Source organism: Podarcis gaigeae, assembly GCF_964106915.1.
Source record: "Podarcis gaigeae genome assembly, chromosome: 2".
NCBI classification, from domain to species: domain Eukaryota; kingdom Metazoa; phylum Chordata; class Lepidosauria; order Squamata; family Lacertidae; genus Podarcis; species Podarcis gaigeae.
This window is the reverse complement of record NC_139679.1, coordinates 24,203,416-24,222,155: the sequence shown is the minus strand read 5'-3', so window position 1 is coordinate 24,222,155 and position 18,740 is coordinate 24,203,416. Positions and strand designations below refer to the sequence as shown.

Sequence of the window (18,740 nt, the reverse complement as noted above, 5' to 3'; positions counted from 1 at the left end):
ATAGTTCAGAGCAGTAGATGTTTCATTTTGTAAAATTTACATCAGGCATGGGCAAACTCGGCCCTCCAGATGTTTGGGGACTACAACTCCCATCATCCCTGACCACTGGTCCTATTAGCCAGGGATGGTGGGAGTTGTAGTCCCAAACATCTGGAGGGCCGGAGTTTGCCTATGCCTGATTTACATTATGCCAATGAGCACTGTACAACAGTGGCCCAGTGATGTGATAATATGTGCCTTATAGACTTGCAAGCTCTTTCCTTCCCCGCTTTGCATACAAGTTTTCCCTCCATTTGCTTTTCACAGGCAGTGTTAAGACTCCTTCAAACTAGAGTTTGTTAGAAGGCAGCTTTTCAAAGTGCTATTCAAGCTAACCATGGTAAGTGTAAATGTCGGTGGAGAAATAGCACATCTTGGTAAGCAGAGCAGGGGATTAAAGTGCAAGCTTGTAGGTGATTCCAATCTCTTACCCACGGTTAGGGTAAGGATTAATATTTTTTGCAACATTACAAAGCTTTAGTAATCCATGCCGTGGCCTCAACAATGCACTCCTTGGGAAATGGTGTAAAGGCTGGGAATGGAAGAAGAGAGCTGTTTAAAAGTTACACTTTATCAACTGGTGCTCTATTCACACTGATACGTTGGAATTGTCATTCAGGATCACAGTGGGCATGGTTATGCCTATTGTTGATTAAACTTCACTCACGTTGACTGAAAAACTCCACCAATGGTTGTACGTCCTATGGTCACATCACACAGAACTAGTAGGGCTTCTGCCAAAAGTGGGCAGGGATGCCTTCCAGTATTTGATTACCTTTTGCACAAGTGGCATGTCAATTGTAATATATATCACTCTGCGCTGAGCTAAGGTTAGGGGTGCTGCTCTGTTTACGTTGTATGCACTCTTCTGAGGTCCGATGAACCTCCCCGAGAATTTTCATTGCAGAAGTGAAAATGCTCTTCATAATCCATGAGTTGGTTAGGTTTAGGAGAACACCCAACTTAACTGTCACATGACATAAATCGGTAGGCATGTAATTAAAGCTTTCATTCAAAAAAGGCTAGGATTAAATAACAGTTTATTTGAATAGGAAGCCAGCCCATTTTGGCCTTGATTGCACTCCCCTTACAAAATCAAATTCATAGTTTCGAAGTACTCCTGGCTTTGGCCTTGTTTTAAGTTGCCACCAGAAGTGCTTTGGCTGGTGCATCACCTTTTCCATTCCTCTTACAGTCACTGTCTGGCCACATCCCTTTGTGCATTAGTTATATGCTTATTGGGGCATTCTCTGTGACAATACCTTAGATCAGTGTTTGTCAACCTTTTTTGGGCAAAGGCACACTTGTTTCATGAAAAAAATCACGAGGCACACCACCATTAGAAAATGTTAAAAAAATTAACTCTGTGCCTATATTGACTATATATAAAGTAATTCTCTTGAATAGGAATCAAATAAACACAAAGAAAGTATTTTATAATTACTTTATTATGAAATAGTAAGTAAACAGAAATATGAAAAATTATAAAATACTTTATTTTAAAATCTTTCGAATTTTTCAATTTTTCCCACGGCACACCAGGCAACAACTCGCGGCACACTAGTGTGCCGCGGAACAGTGGTTGAAAAACACTGCCTTAGATGTGGAACTCCCTGCTCTAAGAGGTTAGCTTATCTTCCTCCCTCTTTGTATTTTGCCAGGAACTGAGGACATTTCTTTTTAAACAAGCCTTTGTGTCTGCTGCTGCTTTATGTAATTTGTTTGTTGCAAGCTCCAGCTCTTCCTCCTTTTTGTTCTTAGATGTTGCTTTTAGTAATGGTTTGTGCAATGGTTAGTGTTTTTTTAAAAAAGGTGGATTGTTATTTTATTTTTGTGCTTTCTAAATACTTTTGTCAGCCGCTTTGAGCAACTTCTTTTGGAAAGGAAAAACAGAGTATAAATTTTAGTATTTTGGTAAAATAAACCGCACCTCAGATGGTGGCAGGAGATGAAGCAAGGCCTCATTCGGTGGTTACATTAATGCAGGAGAAGGCAGCCCATAAGGTACCCTTGATCCATGCAAATCTTTCATGGCTTGTGGTTTGTAAATACCTTATGAGTTGCTTCACAACAAGAGCACTAGAAAGTTTATTTTTAAATGTAGGTTGGCAATCTAAGAATTCTTGTAATCTAGGTAATTTGTGAAAGGTGACTGAAAAGAGGGTACAGATCAGAAAATCAGCACCTTTTCTGAACATGTGGGGGGAGGGGTGCATAATCAGTGTCTTAAACTAACAGTTCGTTGTTCTAGATATCTTGACAAACCACATTTTTCCACACTGAAAGCTTTACAATTTCTTAATGACAACCCAGGTGGAGGATGTGCGTTTGTAAACCTTAGGTTCACTGTGGCTTGTTCACTTGTAGCATGGTTTCTTTGCAAAGAATGCATGTACTGTATATTTTTAGCATTTGTGAGCTTTCATTCCTTGTGTGTGTTCCGTTAAAGAGATTTTAAGATTACCATTCTTTGTTGATGACCAGAAATCTTAGTCTGCTAATCATTCTAGGACTGATTCTCAAACTATGAGTGGCTTGGTATTCTGATGTGTGCACATGAGGCTTTGAAATAACATGTCTTCAATGTATATTAAGATAACATTTTGTTTAAACCTGCTGCTAATCCTATCCAAAGACTGAAAGTGGATAACTGGTAATATACCAAAAGTAAAAAAACATGTAAAACAAGCTGAAGTGCACAGAATGAAATCTCATTCATTCATTGCAGACTTAGCCCTAGCTGTCAAAATACAGAAGTTTTAAACTTCTTGCAGAATTTCTGAAAGATGTCTAAAATGCAGATTTGATGAATCGCCAGAAAAGAGGAGTGCAGAGTTGTGGGGAAACCAATAGGCATTCCCCTTTGTGTATATATTGCACTTGATGTGCTGTTTGTGATGATAAAGATTACAGAAGGTCATACAAGAGGAGGCAGAACTTAAAAGTGCAAAAAGCAAATACATATTTATATAAGTTCACATTTATATTGCCTAAACCTGGCATTAGATCTGAAGTTTAATTGCCCAAATCCTAAAAGGAAATTTTGCATACAGTACTCATGCAGGTGTGTGCCTGGGTACACATTTCCCTTTGAACATCTGCATCTTGTTAAACTGGCTGGGTATATCTCTATGTATATCAGGGAATGTGCATTCTCATTCAGGACTTTCGTGTAACTAAAGCCTCATCCAATCCAGAATCCAGTTAATTGAAAGATTTTTACAGTCTTTAGCCTCCCATCAAACTTAAGAAGTTGGCCATGATTATATTGTTTTTATTAAGCTTTATATGGCAGACAACCCTGTTGCTAACAGTTCTCAAATCTGGAACCCTGATAACCCTGTCATGTCCTGAAGTCCATTACACTAAAGACCCACAACCAAACTAGCCTCATAACGTGAATTAAATAATAACTTGGAGTGCTTCTTTTCAGAGCTTTGTTTTGTGAACCAGTAGGGCAGCTGTTGGCTCTGCCCTAATTTCTATAGTCAGCTGTAGCAGAATTTAAAGTGCAGAGTCATAGCTATGTTGAGTGTATGTCATGCTAAGTATCTGTGCTCCTCCCCCCAACAAGATATATGCAGTTATCAGGTTTAAATCAGGATGCATCCTGTTTCCAGGTTAACTGTAGAATTCCTCACGTGATAAGCCCAGGGAGCTTTATTTTTGTGGGGATTGATAGAATTGAAACACAAGATTCCCCACTGTAGTCTGTCCTAAATTTTGCAGTAATTTATTGACAAATCAATACCTTGAATAACTCACAGGCACATTACAAGTGCAAGATGGATGTAGTTGCCTCCTCATGAAAAAGTTCATTATCACTTCAAGAAAGTGATGGTTTTTTAAGAATTATTTTTAAGAGTTATTTGGAATAGTCTTCCCCCACTGACCAAAAACTAAGAAGGTCGGAATATTAACTTTGGAAAAGTATATGGCGCCATAGACGTGGGGTGTCCTCCTAAGCAAGGGCTGTGATGGATACTAAGGTTTAGGAAAATGGTGAAAGCCACGAGGCTTATTATGTCTCTTAGGCCAGCATTTGATATATTAACCAGACTTTATTTAAAATGGAAAACTACTAAATGTCATTTGGGGCAGTTGAACTGGATTATTATTATTATTATTATTATTATTATTATTATTATTATTATTAGCTTTTCTCACAGAAGTGAACTAAAGCAACTTTCAAACACATCATAAACACTAAAACCAAATTTAAAAAGCACAACCAATGAAAACTTAACCAGTGCATCTCTACAGATAAAGGACTGGTCCTACAGATCCTGTTGCACTAAAATAGGCCGCAAATACTTGAAGCCCTTCAAATTAAAGACCAAAAGCCCTGGTTTTTTAAAAAATATATTATTTGCTTGGCTCCAGTGTTTGAAATTCCGCAGGTACCAGGCACGTTTTGCTACAGGTGCGGGTCCAGTTGAGACTATGGAGATTTCTGGGTGCCAGGTTGGCGACCACCATTTAAAAAACCTCTGCTTTAGTTCATAGTTAATACTATTTCCGTTTCCCCTGTGTGTTACTTCTCCTTGCCTACTGGGGACCAGTGGATTGTTGTAAGAGCAAGCTACAATCAAGCAATGTAGTTGAGATCATAGAATCAGATAATTGTAGTGTTGGAAGGGATGCTGAGGGCCATCTAGTCAAACCTTCTGGCGAATAGATACTCCGTTGTGGCAACCGTAACCTAGAGCCCAAGTGCCATTTGGCACCTAACTTATATATCCGATTTTCTAACACTGCTTGGTTCCTAAGGATCAATAAAAATGGCACCATGGGGAGACCACTGAAACGGCCCATTTTTGTGTTGCCCCCTCATTGGAAGCATGGACTATGCCTGATGCTCCAGAATAAGCTTTGAGTAATCTGAAGTAATTGTTGAGTGAACCTTGAACCATCTAAATAAACAATATTGGTAGTTTCAAAACAGCACCACCAATGGCATTTCCCCCTTCCTGTGCACTTTTAATACACACATACATTATATGGATTTCAAGAGTTCTTTAAGAAATCAGTAGCGTCTTTTACCAGTTAAATTTTGTCCTCATAGCGACCTTGACATGACAACCATTTGTTAGTGACAGGAGTCCAGTGAAAGATTAGAAATAAATCTGGGCCAAGTGATTCACTCAACAAGTCATTCATTCATTTTATTTGTATGCTGCTTTCCCACATAAAATTCATTCTCAAAGTGGGTTACAACAAAGGAAACAGGAAAACATTTCAAAACCAAACAGTGCAAAAATAATTTCATAATAGCCCAGCAAAACGACACAGTAGCAAATATAATTACGTACAGAAAATAACATTTTAGTACTATAAATATAACAAAATTACATAACGACCAGCATCCAATAGCAAAAATAAAAAGGGAACCTCTCAGGTTTATTGTGTCACAGTGTTCTTGCTTTATCTGATGCTTAAGTGCTTCTATCTAGTGATAGCAGGTTGCAACTAGAGGAGAGGAAGAGTCTCTGGGAATTTGTCATGAGAGATTTTAAAAGGGGAAAAAATAACTTCTGTACCTAGAAAACATGGTTTGTGTCAAATTGTCCAAAACTTTTGAGTTTAAAAACAATCAATCAATCAATCAATCAATCAATCAATCAATCAGGTTTCTACTCACTTTTAATCTTCTTTAGAAAGGCTTTGGATCCCACAGCATTTGCAACTAGGTAAAAGTAAAGGACCCCCGGACGGTTAAGTCCAGTCAAAGGCGTCTATGAGTTGTGGCACTCATCTTGCTTTCAGACCAAGGGAGCTGTCCGTAGACAGCTTTTCTGGGTCATGTGGCCAGCATGACTAAATGGATTCTGGCACAACAGAACACCATGGCAAGTACCAGAGCACACGGAAACTCTGTTTACATTACCTTTACCTATTTACCACTACAGTACCTTGAATATGTTTAAGTGTTTTGCATCTCTAGTTGTTACGCTACTGCTGTGAAATTGAAAGAAGAATTCAAAACTACTCTGAATTAGACAGCTTATTGCTTTTTTGTGATCAGAGAAACATTGTATAAAATATGGATGAGTAGCTTCAGCAAAAGAGAGATATAATTTAAATGGAAACTATAATCCAGGGTAAACTGTTTTCTAGATTTGAGTGCATCAGAATGCAAACCGCTGCAATTATTATTTAGTAAAGTGTTCCTAGAGTGCTGTGATTTCTCCCATTTGCAGTTAGTAATATGTTTTTGTACATCACTGAAGAGAAAACGGAACATTTCCAGCTTTTGCAACTGAATTACAGTTAGGAAGAAAAAAGTGTTTTGAATTTGTAGAGGGAAATTCATTTCAGATTTTACCACAGCTGTTCACATTGCCTCTTCACTTTAAAGAGCAGGTTGATTTGTAAGCAGTGAGGAATGTGCAGTGAAAACCAGAAAGTACAGCTCAAGCTGCCATGCAGTCATTGCATATATGCATGTCATGCCTCCTGGACTGAAACCCTACAACATCTGGGAAAGCAATATATTTCTGTAATGTTTTCGTTGAACTGTTGAAAGCCCACAGATTCAGCAAACTTAAACAGGCGGCACAATGGCTCTGTAGAGCTCTTTCACTCGTACCAATATCTTAAACAAGAAAAATGAACTTGTCTCTCACGTAATTGAAATTTAGGAGACGAAACAAAATTTGGGCTTGGATTGTGCTCAGCTAAGTTCTGCTTGAGGTAGAGAAAAGGAGGTGGAAAGGCACTTTTGGCTGATTCCTCTTTTCCCCTGAAAATTTGAGGATTAGTGGTGTTGGAGATTACATGGGGAAGAGGGAATCAGATAAAATGGTTACCTTGTGGTGGTGATGGTTCTTAATTAAATATCTTTATTGCCCTTCATCTGAGGATCACAGGGCAGTTTACAATATAAAATGGTTCCTTTGAGAAATGGAAAGAGCCCTTCCCTTTGCAGAGGGGCACGTTTTGTTCTAACCCTTGTAAATGGCAGGTGTTTTCATCAAAGGAAAGTCATTGGTAAAAGTGCAACACGCATGGTATATTAGTTTCAATTTAAGGTAGAAGAATAACTGCCTATGTTATAATAATAATAATAATAATAATAATAATAATAATAATAATAATAATTTTTTATTTATACCCCGCCCTCCCCAGCCAAGGCCGGGCTCAGAGCGGCTTACAAGCAATAATAAAAACAAGATGAATGATTACAACTTAAAAACAAAAATAAAATACAACATTAAAATAATGGAACATTAAGATATTAAAATGTAGCCTCATCACAGGAGGAGAAGGAAAAGAAAGAAAAAAAGAGAGGGAGGGAGGGAATCAAATTGGCTCCAAGCCAAAGGCCAGGCGGAACAACTCTGTCTTACAGACCCTGCGGAAAGAAATCAGATCCTGCAGGGCCCTGGTCTCATGAGGCAGAGCGTTCCACCAGGCCGGAGCCAGAGTTGAAAAGGCCCTGGCTCTGGTTGAAGCCAATCTAACTTCCTTAGGGCCTGGGACCACTAGGGTGTTGTTATTTATGGACCTTGAGGCTCTCCATAGGGCATACCAGGAGAGGCGGCCCCATAGGTACGAGGGTCCTAGGCCGTGAAGGGCTTTAAAGGTCAAAAGCAGCACCTTAAATCTGACCCTGTACTCCACCGGGAGCCAGTGCAGCTTGAAAAACACTGGGTGAATATGCTCCCATGGCAGAGACCCCATGAGGAGCCTCGCTGCAGCATTCTGTACCCGCTGGAGTTTCTGGGACAGCTTCAAGGGCAGCCCCGCATAGAGCGAATTAAAGTAGTCAAGCCTGGAGATGACCGTCGCATGGATCACTGTGGCCAGGTCGGGTCAGCCTCACTATGTTGAAGTGCAAGTTCAAGACTTTTAAAATACAACTGTGTAAGACCATTGAAGTGTGCGAGAAACGTCTAACATGGTTCTTATTTCACATCACATTCATTGTATAATAAGTGAACTTATATCTACCTCTGTTTCCTGTTAATCTTTTATTGTTCCTTTCTACTTACAGGTAGGAGGAGACAAAGAGTACATCGTCCACGTTCTCCAATACTGGAAGAAAAAGATGTCCCTTCTCTTGACTTGCCTAAATCCTCAGAGGACTTAATGGTGCCTAATGAGCATATAATGAATGTTATTGCCATCTATGAGGTACTGCGGAACTTTGGCACTGTCTTGCGACTGTCCCCTTTTCGTTTTGAGGACTTCTGTGCTGCTCTGGTAAGCCAGGAGCAGTGTACACTTATGGCAGAGATGCATATAGTGCTTTTAAAAGCTGTTTTACGTGAAGAAGACACTTCAAATACTACCTTTGGACCTGCTGACCTCAAAGATAGCGTTAATTCCACATTGTATTTCATAGACGGGATGACGTGGCCCGAGGTTCTGCGGGTTTATTGTGAGAGTGACAAGGAATATCATCATGTTCTTCCTTTCCAAGAGGCAGACGACTACCCCTATGGACCCGTTGAGAATAAAATTGAAGTCCTGCAGTTTTTAGTGGATCAGTTTCTTACAACAAACATTGCACGCGAGGAATTAATGTCGGAAGGTGTGATACAATACGATGACCATTGTAGAGTTTGTCACAAACTGGGGGATTTGCTTTGCTGTGAAACTTGCTCAGCTGTGTACCACTTGGAGTGTGTGAAACCACCTCTTGAAGAGGTACCTGAGGATGAATGGCAGTGTGAAGTTTGTGTAGCACATAAGGTGCCTGGTGTAACGGACTGTATTGCTGAAATCCAAAAAAATAAACCATACATTCGACATGAACCTATTGGATACGACAGAAACAGGCGGAAATACTGGTTCCTGAACAGGAGGCTTGTTATGTAAGTAAATGTTCTAAGCACAGTAATATTGGTGCATGGTGGATTTTCAAGAAGATGGGATTTTCTTTTATATTGGGCCAAAAATGTGTTTTTTATCTCCATTCAGTAGAAATTGCACTGCGGGGGGTGAGAAGCCAATGGCGAAATGAAGTGTCCATCACTGAAAAATACCAGGCTCCTGCTTACAGAGTTTCAAAACAAAAGTTGTGGTTTAGAAACATAAGATCTGGTCTGGCAACAGAAAACTTGTGTTATCCTGTTAGTGTTTGTATTTAATGTTTTTTGAATGAACAAGCTTAACAGCAGTATTACTTTCTTTTTCTCCAAGGTGACAATTTTCTTTTTTTTCTTCCATATTTTTTATTGATTTTCACAAACATAAAAAACAAAAATAACAAAACATACAAACACACATAACACGACTTCCCCAAACCTCCCCTTCACTGCACCCTTATTTTTAAGACAACAATTTTTAGCAATCCTTCGTTCAAATTCATAGCTAATTTTCTTTAAAAAAATTTTTTTTTTTAATTTAAACTTTAACAGCTATAGTTCTCTATCTCATACCCCTTGACATCTTAGCATTCCAAAATTTTGCAACAGTTCTTAAGATAAACTTTAAATTTTCCCCAGTCCTCTTCCACCGTCTCTCTCCTCTGGTCACGGATTCTGCCGGTAATCTCAGCCAGTCCCATAAATTCAGTCACCTTGGTCTGCCATTCTTCCAGAGTAGGTAATTCTTGAGTCTTCCAATACTTTGCTAGTAGGATTCTTGCTGCCGTGGTTGCGTACATGAAGAATGTTCTGTCTTCCTTTGGTACCATTTGGCCGACCATGCCCAAGAGAAAAGCCTCCGGTTTCTTAACAAATGTCCACTTAAGGATTTTCTTAATTTCATTATAGATCATTTCCCAGTAGGCCTTAATCTTTGGGCAGGTCCACCAAAGGTGATAGAAGGTTCCTTCACATTCATTGCATTTCCAACAATTATTATTGGGCAGATGATATATCTTTGCTAGCTTGACTGGGGTCATGTACCACCTATATATCATTTTCATTATATTCTCTTTTAAGGCACTACATGCCGTGAATTTAATGCCTGTGGTCCATAACCGTTCCCAGTCTGCAAACATGATATCATGACCAATATCTTGTGCCCATTTAATCATTGCTGATTTTACTGTTTCATCTTGCGTGTTCCATTTCAGCAGCAAATTATACATTCTAGACAAATTTTTAGTATTGGGCTCCAATAATTCCGTTTCTAACTTTGACCTCTCTTTCTGAAATCCTAATTTCCTGTCCTGCTTAAACATCTCGTTAATCTGATGGTAGTGTAGCCAATCTCGGACTTTAGGTTTTAGTTTCTCCAAGCTCTGTAGTTTGAGATTTTCACCATCATGTTCTAAAATTTCGCAATATTTTGGCCAATCTGAGTCCATATTAAGTTTTTTTACCGCCTTGGCTTCCAGGGGTGACAACCACCTGGGGGTTTTATTCTCCAACAAATCTTTGTAACGGTTCCATACATTAAACAATGCTTTCCTGACGATGTGGTTTTTAAAGCCTCTATGCACCTTTACCTTGTCATACCAAGGTGACAATTTTCTAACCCTGAGAGTACTGCTGAAATTTTAGTATTTTGTGAATCCATTCTTTCCTTCTTATCTTTCTTATAACTTACAAATTCAAGCCTAGGCAGTGACTTCATTTAAATCCAAATGCAACATAGCTGCTATGTTATGACCCAGGTAGTAGAGCTTAGTGTGCAAAGTCATTTTTTGTAGAGGCGTGATTGCAGAACCCTGAGATTTAGAATGCATCAGAAAATATTACAAATTACTGAATATCAACAAAAGCCCAAGGGCTAGATCACTGATTCTTCTAAGAATAAAATTTTAAATACCGTTTATTTTAAGAGTCAGTTGGAAAAAGAAATTGCAACTCTGCTGACACCATTATCTGTACTAGATGGCAGCTTTCTCAATGCATCTTCCTGTAGTAAAAACTCATATATGAGATCATCAGGCATGAAATCTCAGCTTGTATGAGGATTTCATACTACAGTGGTTCCTTGGTTCTCAAACTTAATCTGTTCCGGGAGTTCATTCGACTCCCAAAACAGTTCAAAAACCAAGGTGCAGCTTTCGATTTGCTACAGGAGCTTCCTGCACTCAATCGGAAGCCGTGTCGGACATTCGGCTTCTGAAAAACGTTTGCAAATTGGAACACTTACTTCTGGGTTTGCGGCGTTCGGGAGCCGATTTGTTCAGGAGCCAAGCCATTCGACAACCAAGGTACCACTGTACTTCATATTTTGAAGAATCAACCGTTGGACCTTTTTTCAGTGCAAAGTTGCTGTCTTTCTCTGTAAACCCACATCCATTTGTAGGCATGTGATCTTACCACTAATGAGTACAGTAAATATCTGTAGAAAGAAAAGATGGCACTCTGGATAAAGCCCTTGTATTTTGATCATTTGAGAGGACGTATCTGCTTCTCAAGGAGTTTCCTTTACCGTGAAGATAAAAAAACTCCCATTGATTCCTACCAGATTCATTGTTGGCTTGCAAACAGCCAGTGATCTATTCACCTAGGATGAGCAAAAATTGCCTCTAGGCAACAGGGCAGAGAATTTTTTATGAAACTGAAAAACTTTTCTTTTTTTATTCAAACATCTTACACTGGTACTTGAGAAAAGGCACACCATTAAAAAAATTGTAAGCAGCATAGCAGAATGGGCTGGTCTTCGATATGGCTCATTATTGCTTGTTTATAAGTCTGCTATAGCAGTATAGTGTTGAATATAGATAATAAAATTTTAGAGAACAACTCTTTACTTTGTTTCCTACAAGCATATGGCTATCATTGATGTCCAAACACAAACTGCATTTAGTCTTAAGAATATGATAGCAAGTAAATTTCAATCCCTGATTTACAAAGCTGACTTATTTTCAATTACTATAGTTAAAGATGAAGTGCAGTTTAGAGTTCAGGTGTAATGCTGAACACTGGCTAATCAAGAATGGAAAAGAAAGCTTCTGATTGCCTCCTCGCATCTGTGCCAGTGAAGAATAATATGAATCTGAGGTAGACCCAAGGTGGATCTAAACATGGGGGGGGGGGGGAGAAATGCTATAAATAAGTCAGAAATTAGATCGTTTTAACAAAAGAAAAAAATCACTATGGAAAACTGTGTTTTAAAATTTCCTGCTCTCTGGCACCATCTGGTGTTGTATGTTTATAGCACATTCAATTTGATGTATCTTTAGTAATGTAGCCGAGTCCCCTTTCTGTGTAAAGCCTCAATATCTAAAGATATTCCCTTAAGCCATGTAAGAGGGGCTTGTTGAAAAATTCATTGTGGTTTTTTTTACTGAAACAGTGACAGTTCAGTGTCCCTGAGACTGCCCAGTGGTAAAACTCGTCTTCAAATTTAGGCCAGACTCTTTGGGTGCTCCTGATACTTCTCCTCTTGCTAGACTTCTTTGATATTTTGATTAAGACTGCAGTGTAAATCTTTAAAGAGATAATTACACATACTAAATTTGCAGTGCACGCTAGGGAAATGAACTGGGGGTCTCCCATATCAAAGTCTGAATGGAAAATGCATGTCATCAAACTATTTACTTACTACTGTATATTTTTCTATATGTACTGTATTCCACTTTTCAGACAAAAGTTGCCCCCCCCCCCCAGCTGCTCACATCAGTTAAAAGGGATGGCATTGCCATCAGGTTTGTAGGAACACACAAGGAAAGGGAAATGGGAAAGGTAGGAGAGGGAGGTCAGTTCTCTAATGCCAGAACACAGTGGTGAGCTATAAGTGGGTGTAAGGGGGGAGCGCAGGCTGAGCTTCCCTTGCTGGTATTCTTTATTGAGTACTAATGAGTATTTCTTTTTCCATTGTCGGATAGATAGGGCCAGAGTGTTCTTTTCCTTTACTTCTGCAGTCCCTGTGCAACTGGCAGTTGTTGCTGTGTTTCTCTGGCAGGTAGTGTGTGGGGAGGAAGCTTCTGAAGCCACTTCTTTTCTGGCCAATGAATGAGCTCAGCCTGGTATTTCCCTGCCGTGATGTAGATGAAACAACCTCTCAGGAGCCTTGGTCCCTTGTGCTGGTTTCAGCTCTCCAGTCCCTGGGTTGACTCCATACTTGCTACAGGGACATGGGTGGCGCTGTGGTCTAAACCACTGAGCCTCTTGAGCTTGCTGATCAGAAGGTCGGCAGTTCGAATCTGCGTGATGGGGTGAGCTCCCATTGCTCTGTCCCAGCTCCTGCCAACGTAGCAGTTCGAAAGCACACCTGTGCAAGTAGATAAATAGGTACCACTGTGGCGGGAAGGTAAACGGTGTTCCGTTATGCCAGAAGCGATGTAGTCATGCTGGCCTCATGACCTGGAAAGCTGTCTGTAGATAAACACCAGCTCCCTCGGCCTGAAAAGCGAGATGAGTGGAGCACCCCATAGTCTACTTAACCGTCCAGGGGTCCTTTGCCTTTACCTTTACCTTTACCATACTTGCTATGCCAGCTGATTCAGCAAAAACTACTTTTTTGTGTAGAACAATGCTGCCACCTTGCACCAGATCAGAGCATTAGTCCATCTTGCCCCCAGCATTGTCTGTTTTGAGGGGCAGTGGGTCTCCAGAGTCTCAGGGAGATGGCTTTCCCATCCAAACCTGCTGCCTGATCATTTTTAACTTTCAGTTGAGCCTGAGACCCTTTGCATGTGAAGCATGCACTCTGCCACTGAACCCCTGGGCTCCATACCAATTGCACCAGGCAGTCATCTAGATACATGACAAAGAAGTAGACACTTTAATTCATAAGACTTCATTGTTTGCAGTAGGACATGTTGTAGGCTGAGGTGTGCAAGAACTTAAATGCAATTTTGTATGCAACATTAGGATTAAAGCCATTGCATATAGTATTTCATAGCTTGTTCTTCCAAGTTTCAGACAGGGTGGAGCAAAGCAGGAGTGATTGAGCCATGTGCAGTAACATATTGGTCATTCATAGTAAAGTGGGGTTTGTTGCTTATCATGATGTGTGAACAGAGCCTATGTGCAGCCACACTGGATGTGTTATATCTTCTCCCAGGTCTCCTCCACTCCCTCCATCCTCTTCCCCACCTTAAGGGCTTTTCTTTAATAGTCTTTCATCTTTACTCTCATCTCGTTGTACATACATTTGTTACTTGCTTCTTGGATTTATAAAAAGAAGCAAAGGTCATATAATACTATTAAATTTTAAAAGTGAATTATTTCCGCAATGCATAGTGTGGATTTGTTAAAGTGGCAAAGCATTATTTTTTCAGACCATATCTTTTAATTCTTCCTTTGGAGCACCCCCAAAGCTCAGCACGATATCGAAAATAAGAGAATGGGCAGGGTCAGTCATGACAGCAGATTTCTTCTGACTACGAAGATTGGCTAAATGTGATGTAAAGTAATAATGCCTGTACCCAAAATGCTTGCCCTCCACTTAATGATTCTGATTTGTGTGAAATAGACAGTCACCATATTTGTGTGAAATAGAGTCAGCATATTTTTGCTATACAGTTCCAAGTCATCAATAATTGGACCAGATTAACTGGTTGTACAGGACTTCATGGTGAATAAAACCTATGTTGAGATTTTTCATAATCATTTCTTCGAATGATTCAGTGTCTAATTTTTGAAATTATCATTGAAAATTCCTTTTGTATGGGAATGTCATAATACTTTATAGTACGGTATGGTAAAGAAACATATTATTTGTGTATTGGAAAGGGAAGAAAAGGTTTGTGTTTTGTGATAATACAATTTTTAAATGTGGCAACTCATATTATGCAGTTGAATTATGGAAGAATTGAATTATGTTATCATAACATTTTTTAGAGTTTGGTAATAGCTGTTTGTGGTAAACTAAAAATACATGCTCAACAGTGAATTTACGATATGAACTCAGTTATTCTTTTCATTCCTGTTTCTTTGTTTCATTTGTCTCATAAACAATTATTCTAATACTGTCACAGAGAGGAAGATTCAGAGTGTGAGAAAGATAAGAAAATCTGGTACTATAGCACAAAAGTCCAGCTGGCAGAATTAATTGAATGCCTTGACAAAGATTACTGGGAAGCTGATATCTGCAAAACTCTGGAAGAAATGCGTGAAGAAATACATCGGCATATGGATGTAACAGAGGACCTTACCAATAAAGCACGGGGTAGCAACAAATCTTTTCTTGCTGCAGCAAATGGTAAGAATCTACAAAACTAATCCGGAATTGCTAACAGCACACAATGGATTATTGAGCGCATTTTGAATTTCTACCTCATTGACGTGTATTGTAGTGAAGAAAGGTTTATGAGGAAAAGGGCATGTCTGCTAAAATTGGGAAGGCCAAGTTCCACAGACTTCATTTATGGTGCCACTGGAATACATATAGCCTTTAGGTACATTTGAGAAGGTTTGATTAAACCTGTTAGGCCTTATAGATTTTTTCAGGGAAATGGGTGAACATTGGTCCAGGCCTACCCTTGTTGCTGCCCCAGAAAAAGCGCTAACTTATGCAGACTTTGTTTAATAGTGCAAAAAACCCGAGAAACTGCAAGAGATCTATATACAGAAGGATGTGAGCAGAAGGTGACTTCTCTGCTCTTTTCAGGAGGAAACAAATTGAATGGTGTTGGCTGTGGAATACTGTGGGGGGGGTGTATTTAAAGATAAAATGGTATATTTTTGCTCTTAAGCAAAAGATAAAATGTGATTCTTCCTCTAACACTTGTAGTCTACAGAGCTCTTCCTGATGACTTTAAGGTTGTCTTTTTCACTCTTAAATATAGCTAGCTATAGTGTGCCTTTGAAAAATAGTCACCAGTATAGTGTTTGTCCGTTTCCTTAGTTGATCATATCAGTTTCCTTAGTTGATCATAATACCTAGTGGCATTTACAAAACCTCCACTGCTTTATAGAAGAAATAATACTTCAGTCTTAAGTGGGTCAGTATGGGCAAGACCACCTGCTCCATACTTTTTATTCACAACCATCCCTTCTTGGCAGTGTTCTGTTTTGTAACAGCCGTAGCAAATGTTTGTTTCTTTGCAAACGGTTGGATTACTGGCTACATCTAGGCTGCGTGCCTTAAAACAGGGCAACAACTGGAGACATAAACTGAGGGCCCTATTTTGCAGTGAGCATCCTTTTGCTTTTGGAGAAACCTGCCTTTTGGAAGAGCGCAGCTTTCTTCTCAAGTCTGCACTTGTTTCAAACCAAATGGATTTCTTGGTGGCAGTGGGATCTGAGTCTAGTTCTAGAGCACTGAAAATATTGCAGCGGATAAATAAATGAGGGCAGGAGGAGGTCAGATTGATTATCATCCTTGTTGGAAGAGTTGCTAACTTGAGGTTTCCATAATCCCACAGCTCAGCCTTATTTTTCAGTCTTTGCATGTTTGGAGCCAGATTAATGTCCAGGAGCCACAGATTTGTAGATCTGTTAGGTTACTATATATGCATGTTATCAAAACTTCAATTAATCTGCAGAATCAATAGCAATTAATGCATGTTCTCTGACATCGCTTGTAGAGTTGTAGATTATCCATATTGACTGAGTGATGTACACAAAATTCCATTCAGTTTTCAATCCCTGCCATTTTTGAGACTATGTATACAGGTAACTTGCAATTTACATGCATTTAACTTGTGCATATTCAACTTTACACACTTGGCAAAAAAAGGGGGGGTCTGAGGGTCCAGGGAAGAAAAACTTTGGCAATCCCGTCCGCCATTGCACCCAGTGTGTTTTGACTATACAAGATTTTGGTGTTCCATATTATCCCTGGAACATAACCCCGATGTAAATTGAGAGTCGCCTGTATCAACTTGTAATCCACCTGTTAAATGACTTTTTAAAAATTACATGTGCAAACAGTACTTCACAAATGTCAGTTGCACTGTGGACCATGTATCCAATTGTTAGATGGGTCTGTCAGGGGTTAAAATGGATACTTCTGGAGCCCCTAGTCTTTGAACTAGGTGTCTATTGTCCATTTTTTGCTTTAGAAGAGATTCTGGAAGCAATCAGAGCCAGAAAGGGGGAAATACCAGAAGATAAAAGCTCAATAGCTGATGAAACGGAAACGGAAAAGGCTAGTGTTGAGAATAAAGACAGTACAGATACTGATAATGGCAAAGAGGAACTTTCGAACCAACTGCTGGATGTAAACAAAGAAACACCACCAGATGAAAGTTCTGAAAAAGGAAGAAAGGAAGGTAAAGACGATACTTGCGAAATTAACATATTTTCTGCAGTAGTGTTTACTCCCGTGTATTTCATTTTAATAGCATTTGTTATTGTATCTTTTGGTCTGTCAACAATTTCAGTTTTAGACAGACATTCTTCTCATCACAGAATCAGCTCTCATTCCCCAGTGACATAGTCCAAGCAGTTTTCACAAACTTTCATTTCAGTGTAGGTAAAACTTGGCATCTTGGTATAAGCTAATTTTTAAAACACCTGTTGCACTTTGTTACCCATTCGTTAACTGTAGAGCAAACAGATGCTATAGATAAAAGCAACTCCGTGACATCAGCTGTTGGAGGCAACAGCGTAGCTCCTCCTGCTGGAGAGTCTAGTACCTCTGAAGGAAAGAGTGCAGTCGGAAATGAGTCAAAAATCCTGGATGATAATGAGGCGAACAAGAAGCTGGTGACATCAGAGGCCCTCAAGAATGTCTCAGGTACAGAAAAATGCCTCTGTAATTTAGAGGAGCATAACAGTTATGTAAGTGGAAATCGCCTAAAACCACTTACAGTGTATGCTATTTGTGCTGCTTGTTTGCACTGCCATCCCTGACACTCTGATATGTTTGTCTTCAAATGAATTAATAGTATCCCAGATTTAATGTGGATAGACTTGTGTTGCTGCATCCTTCAAATATTTGGGATTACAGTGGTACCTCAGGTTACATACGCTTCAGGTTACATACGCTTCAGGTTACAGACTTCGCTAACCCAGAAATAGTGTTTCAGGTTAAGAACTTTGCTTCAAGATGAGAACAGAAATTGTGTGGTGGCGGCAGTAGGAGGCCCAATTAGCTAAAGTGGTGCTTCAGGTTAAGAACAGTTTCAGGTTAAGAACGGACCTCCGGAACGAATTAAGTACTTAACCCGAGGTACCACTGTACTACTATTTATTTCAGCCGAAGCCGTTATGAATGATAAAATACATAAAACAGAATGAAAGCAGACTAAAATGCATGACATGGTTAAAATAATTATTAAAATCAGGCATCCTGCCCGATAAAGAATTTAACTTATCCCCACAAACTTTTCTCCTTAAAATTGCCGCTCTAAAGGCAAAACAGGCCACTTTTTGTGAGGTGTAAGGAGACTTGTTCCCTAATAAAAAGTTTATCACATACTCATCTCAATCTCCCAACTGGGAGATTTAAATCTTTGTTCTTGAGTCCTCGTAGATTGGGCATACCAGTAAGTAGTAGAGTAAATCTTCAGGCACATTACCTCCACATGGGCAAACTCTTTCTTCAGAGGGGAATTTAAAATTATGTTTCGCATGGATTTGCACTGTGTTTATTTTTAGAACTCCCAGAATGCATTGGCTCATATTTTAGTGTGGTATGCAAAGGAGTGAGAGCCTCTTGGGCGGCAGAGCATGATCCCATGGATGCCATGTTGGGGACATCCAACGGTAAAAATACCTGGTGTAATGGCCGAGATTGTAGAGTATGCAGACAGAAATGAATGTGAATAGATCAGAATAAGTGTCATCGATCTCATGCATGTGAACCTCTTTCGGAAAGATTTGAAGAATGTGTTAATAGGGGGAAAGCATCATTGTATAGAAATGACTGCAATATATTATTTTTATATGATAGATATA

The 18,740-nt window shown here is 39.4% G+C and overlaps 1 protein-coding gene across 29 annotated transcripts in view; it reads left to right on the top strand.

The window, feature by feature from the left end:
* Nucleotides 1-18,740, top strand: part of BPTF (bromodomain PHD finger transcription factor) — a 65,185-nt gene that overhangs the window by 5,249 nt on the left and 41,196 nt on the right. For 27 of the 29 annotated variants that reach the window (XM_083727319.1, XM_083727321.1, XM_083727310.1 and 24 more), the window contains exons 2-5: nucleotides 8,036-8,858; nucleotides 14,873-15,096; nucleotides 16,901-17,110; nucleotides 17,389-17,577. In XM_083727319.1, coding sequence (XP_083583445.1) covers nucleotides 8,036-8,858; nucleotides 14,873-15,096; nucleotides 16,901-17,110; nucleotides 17,389-17,577 — 1,446 coding nt within the window. The remainder of the gene's footprint in view (nucleotides 1-8,035; nucleotides 8,859-14,872; nucleotides 15,097-16,900; nucleotides 17,111-17,388; nucleotides 17,578-18,740) is intronic. The other 2 variants (XM_083727307.1, XM_083727306.1) reach the window with 1 other exon arrangement.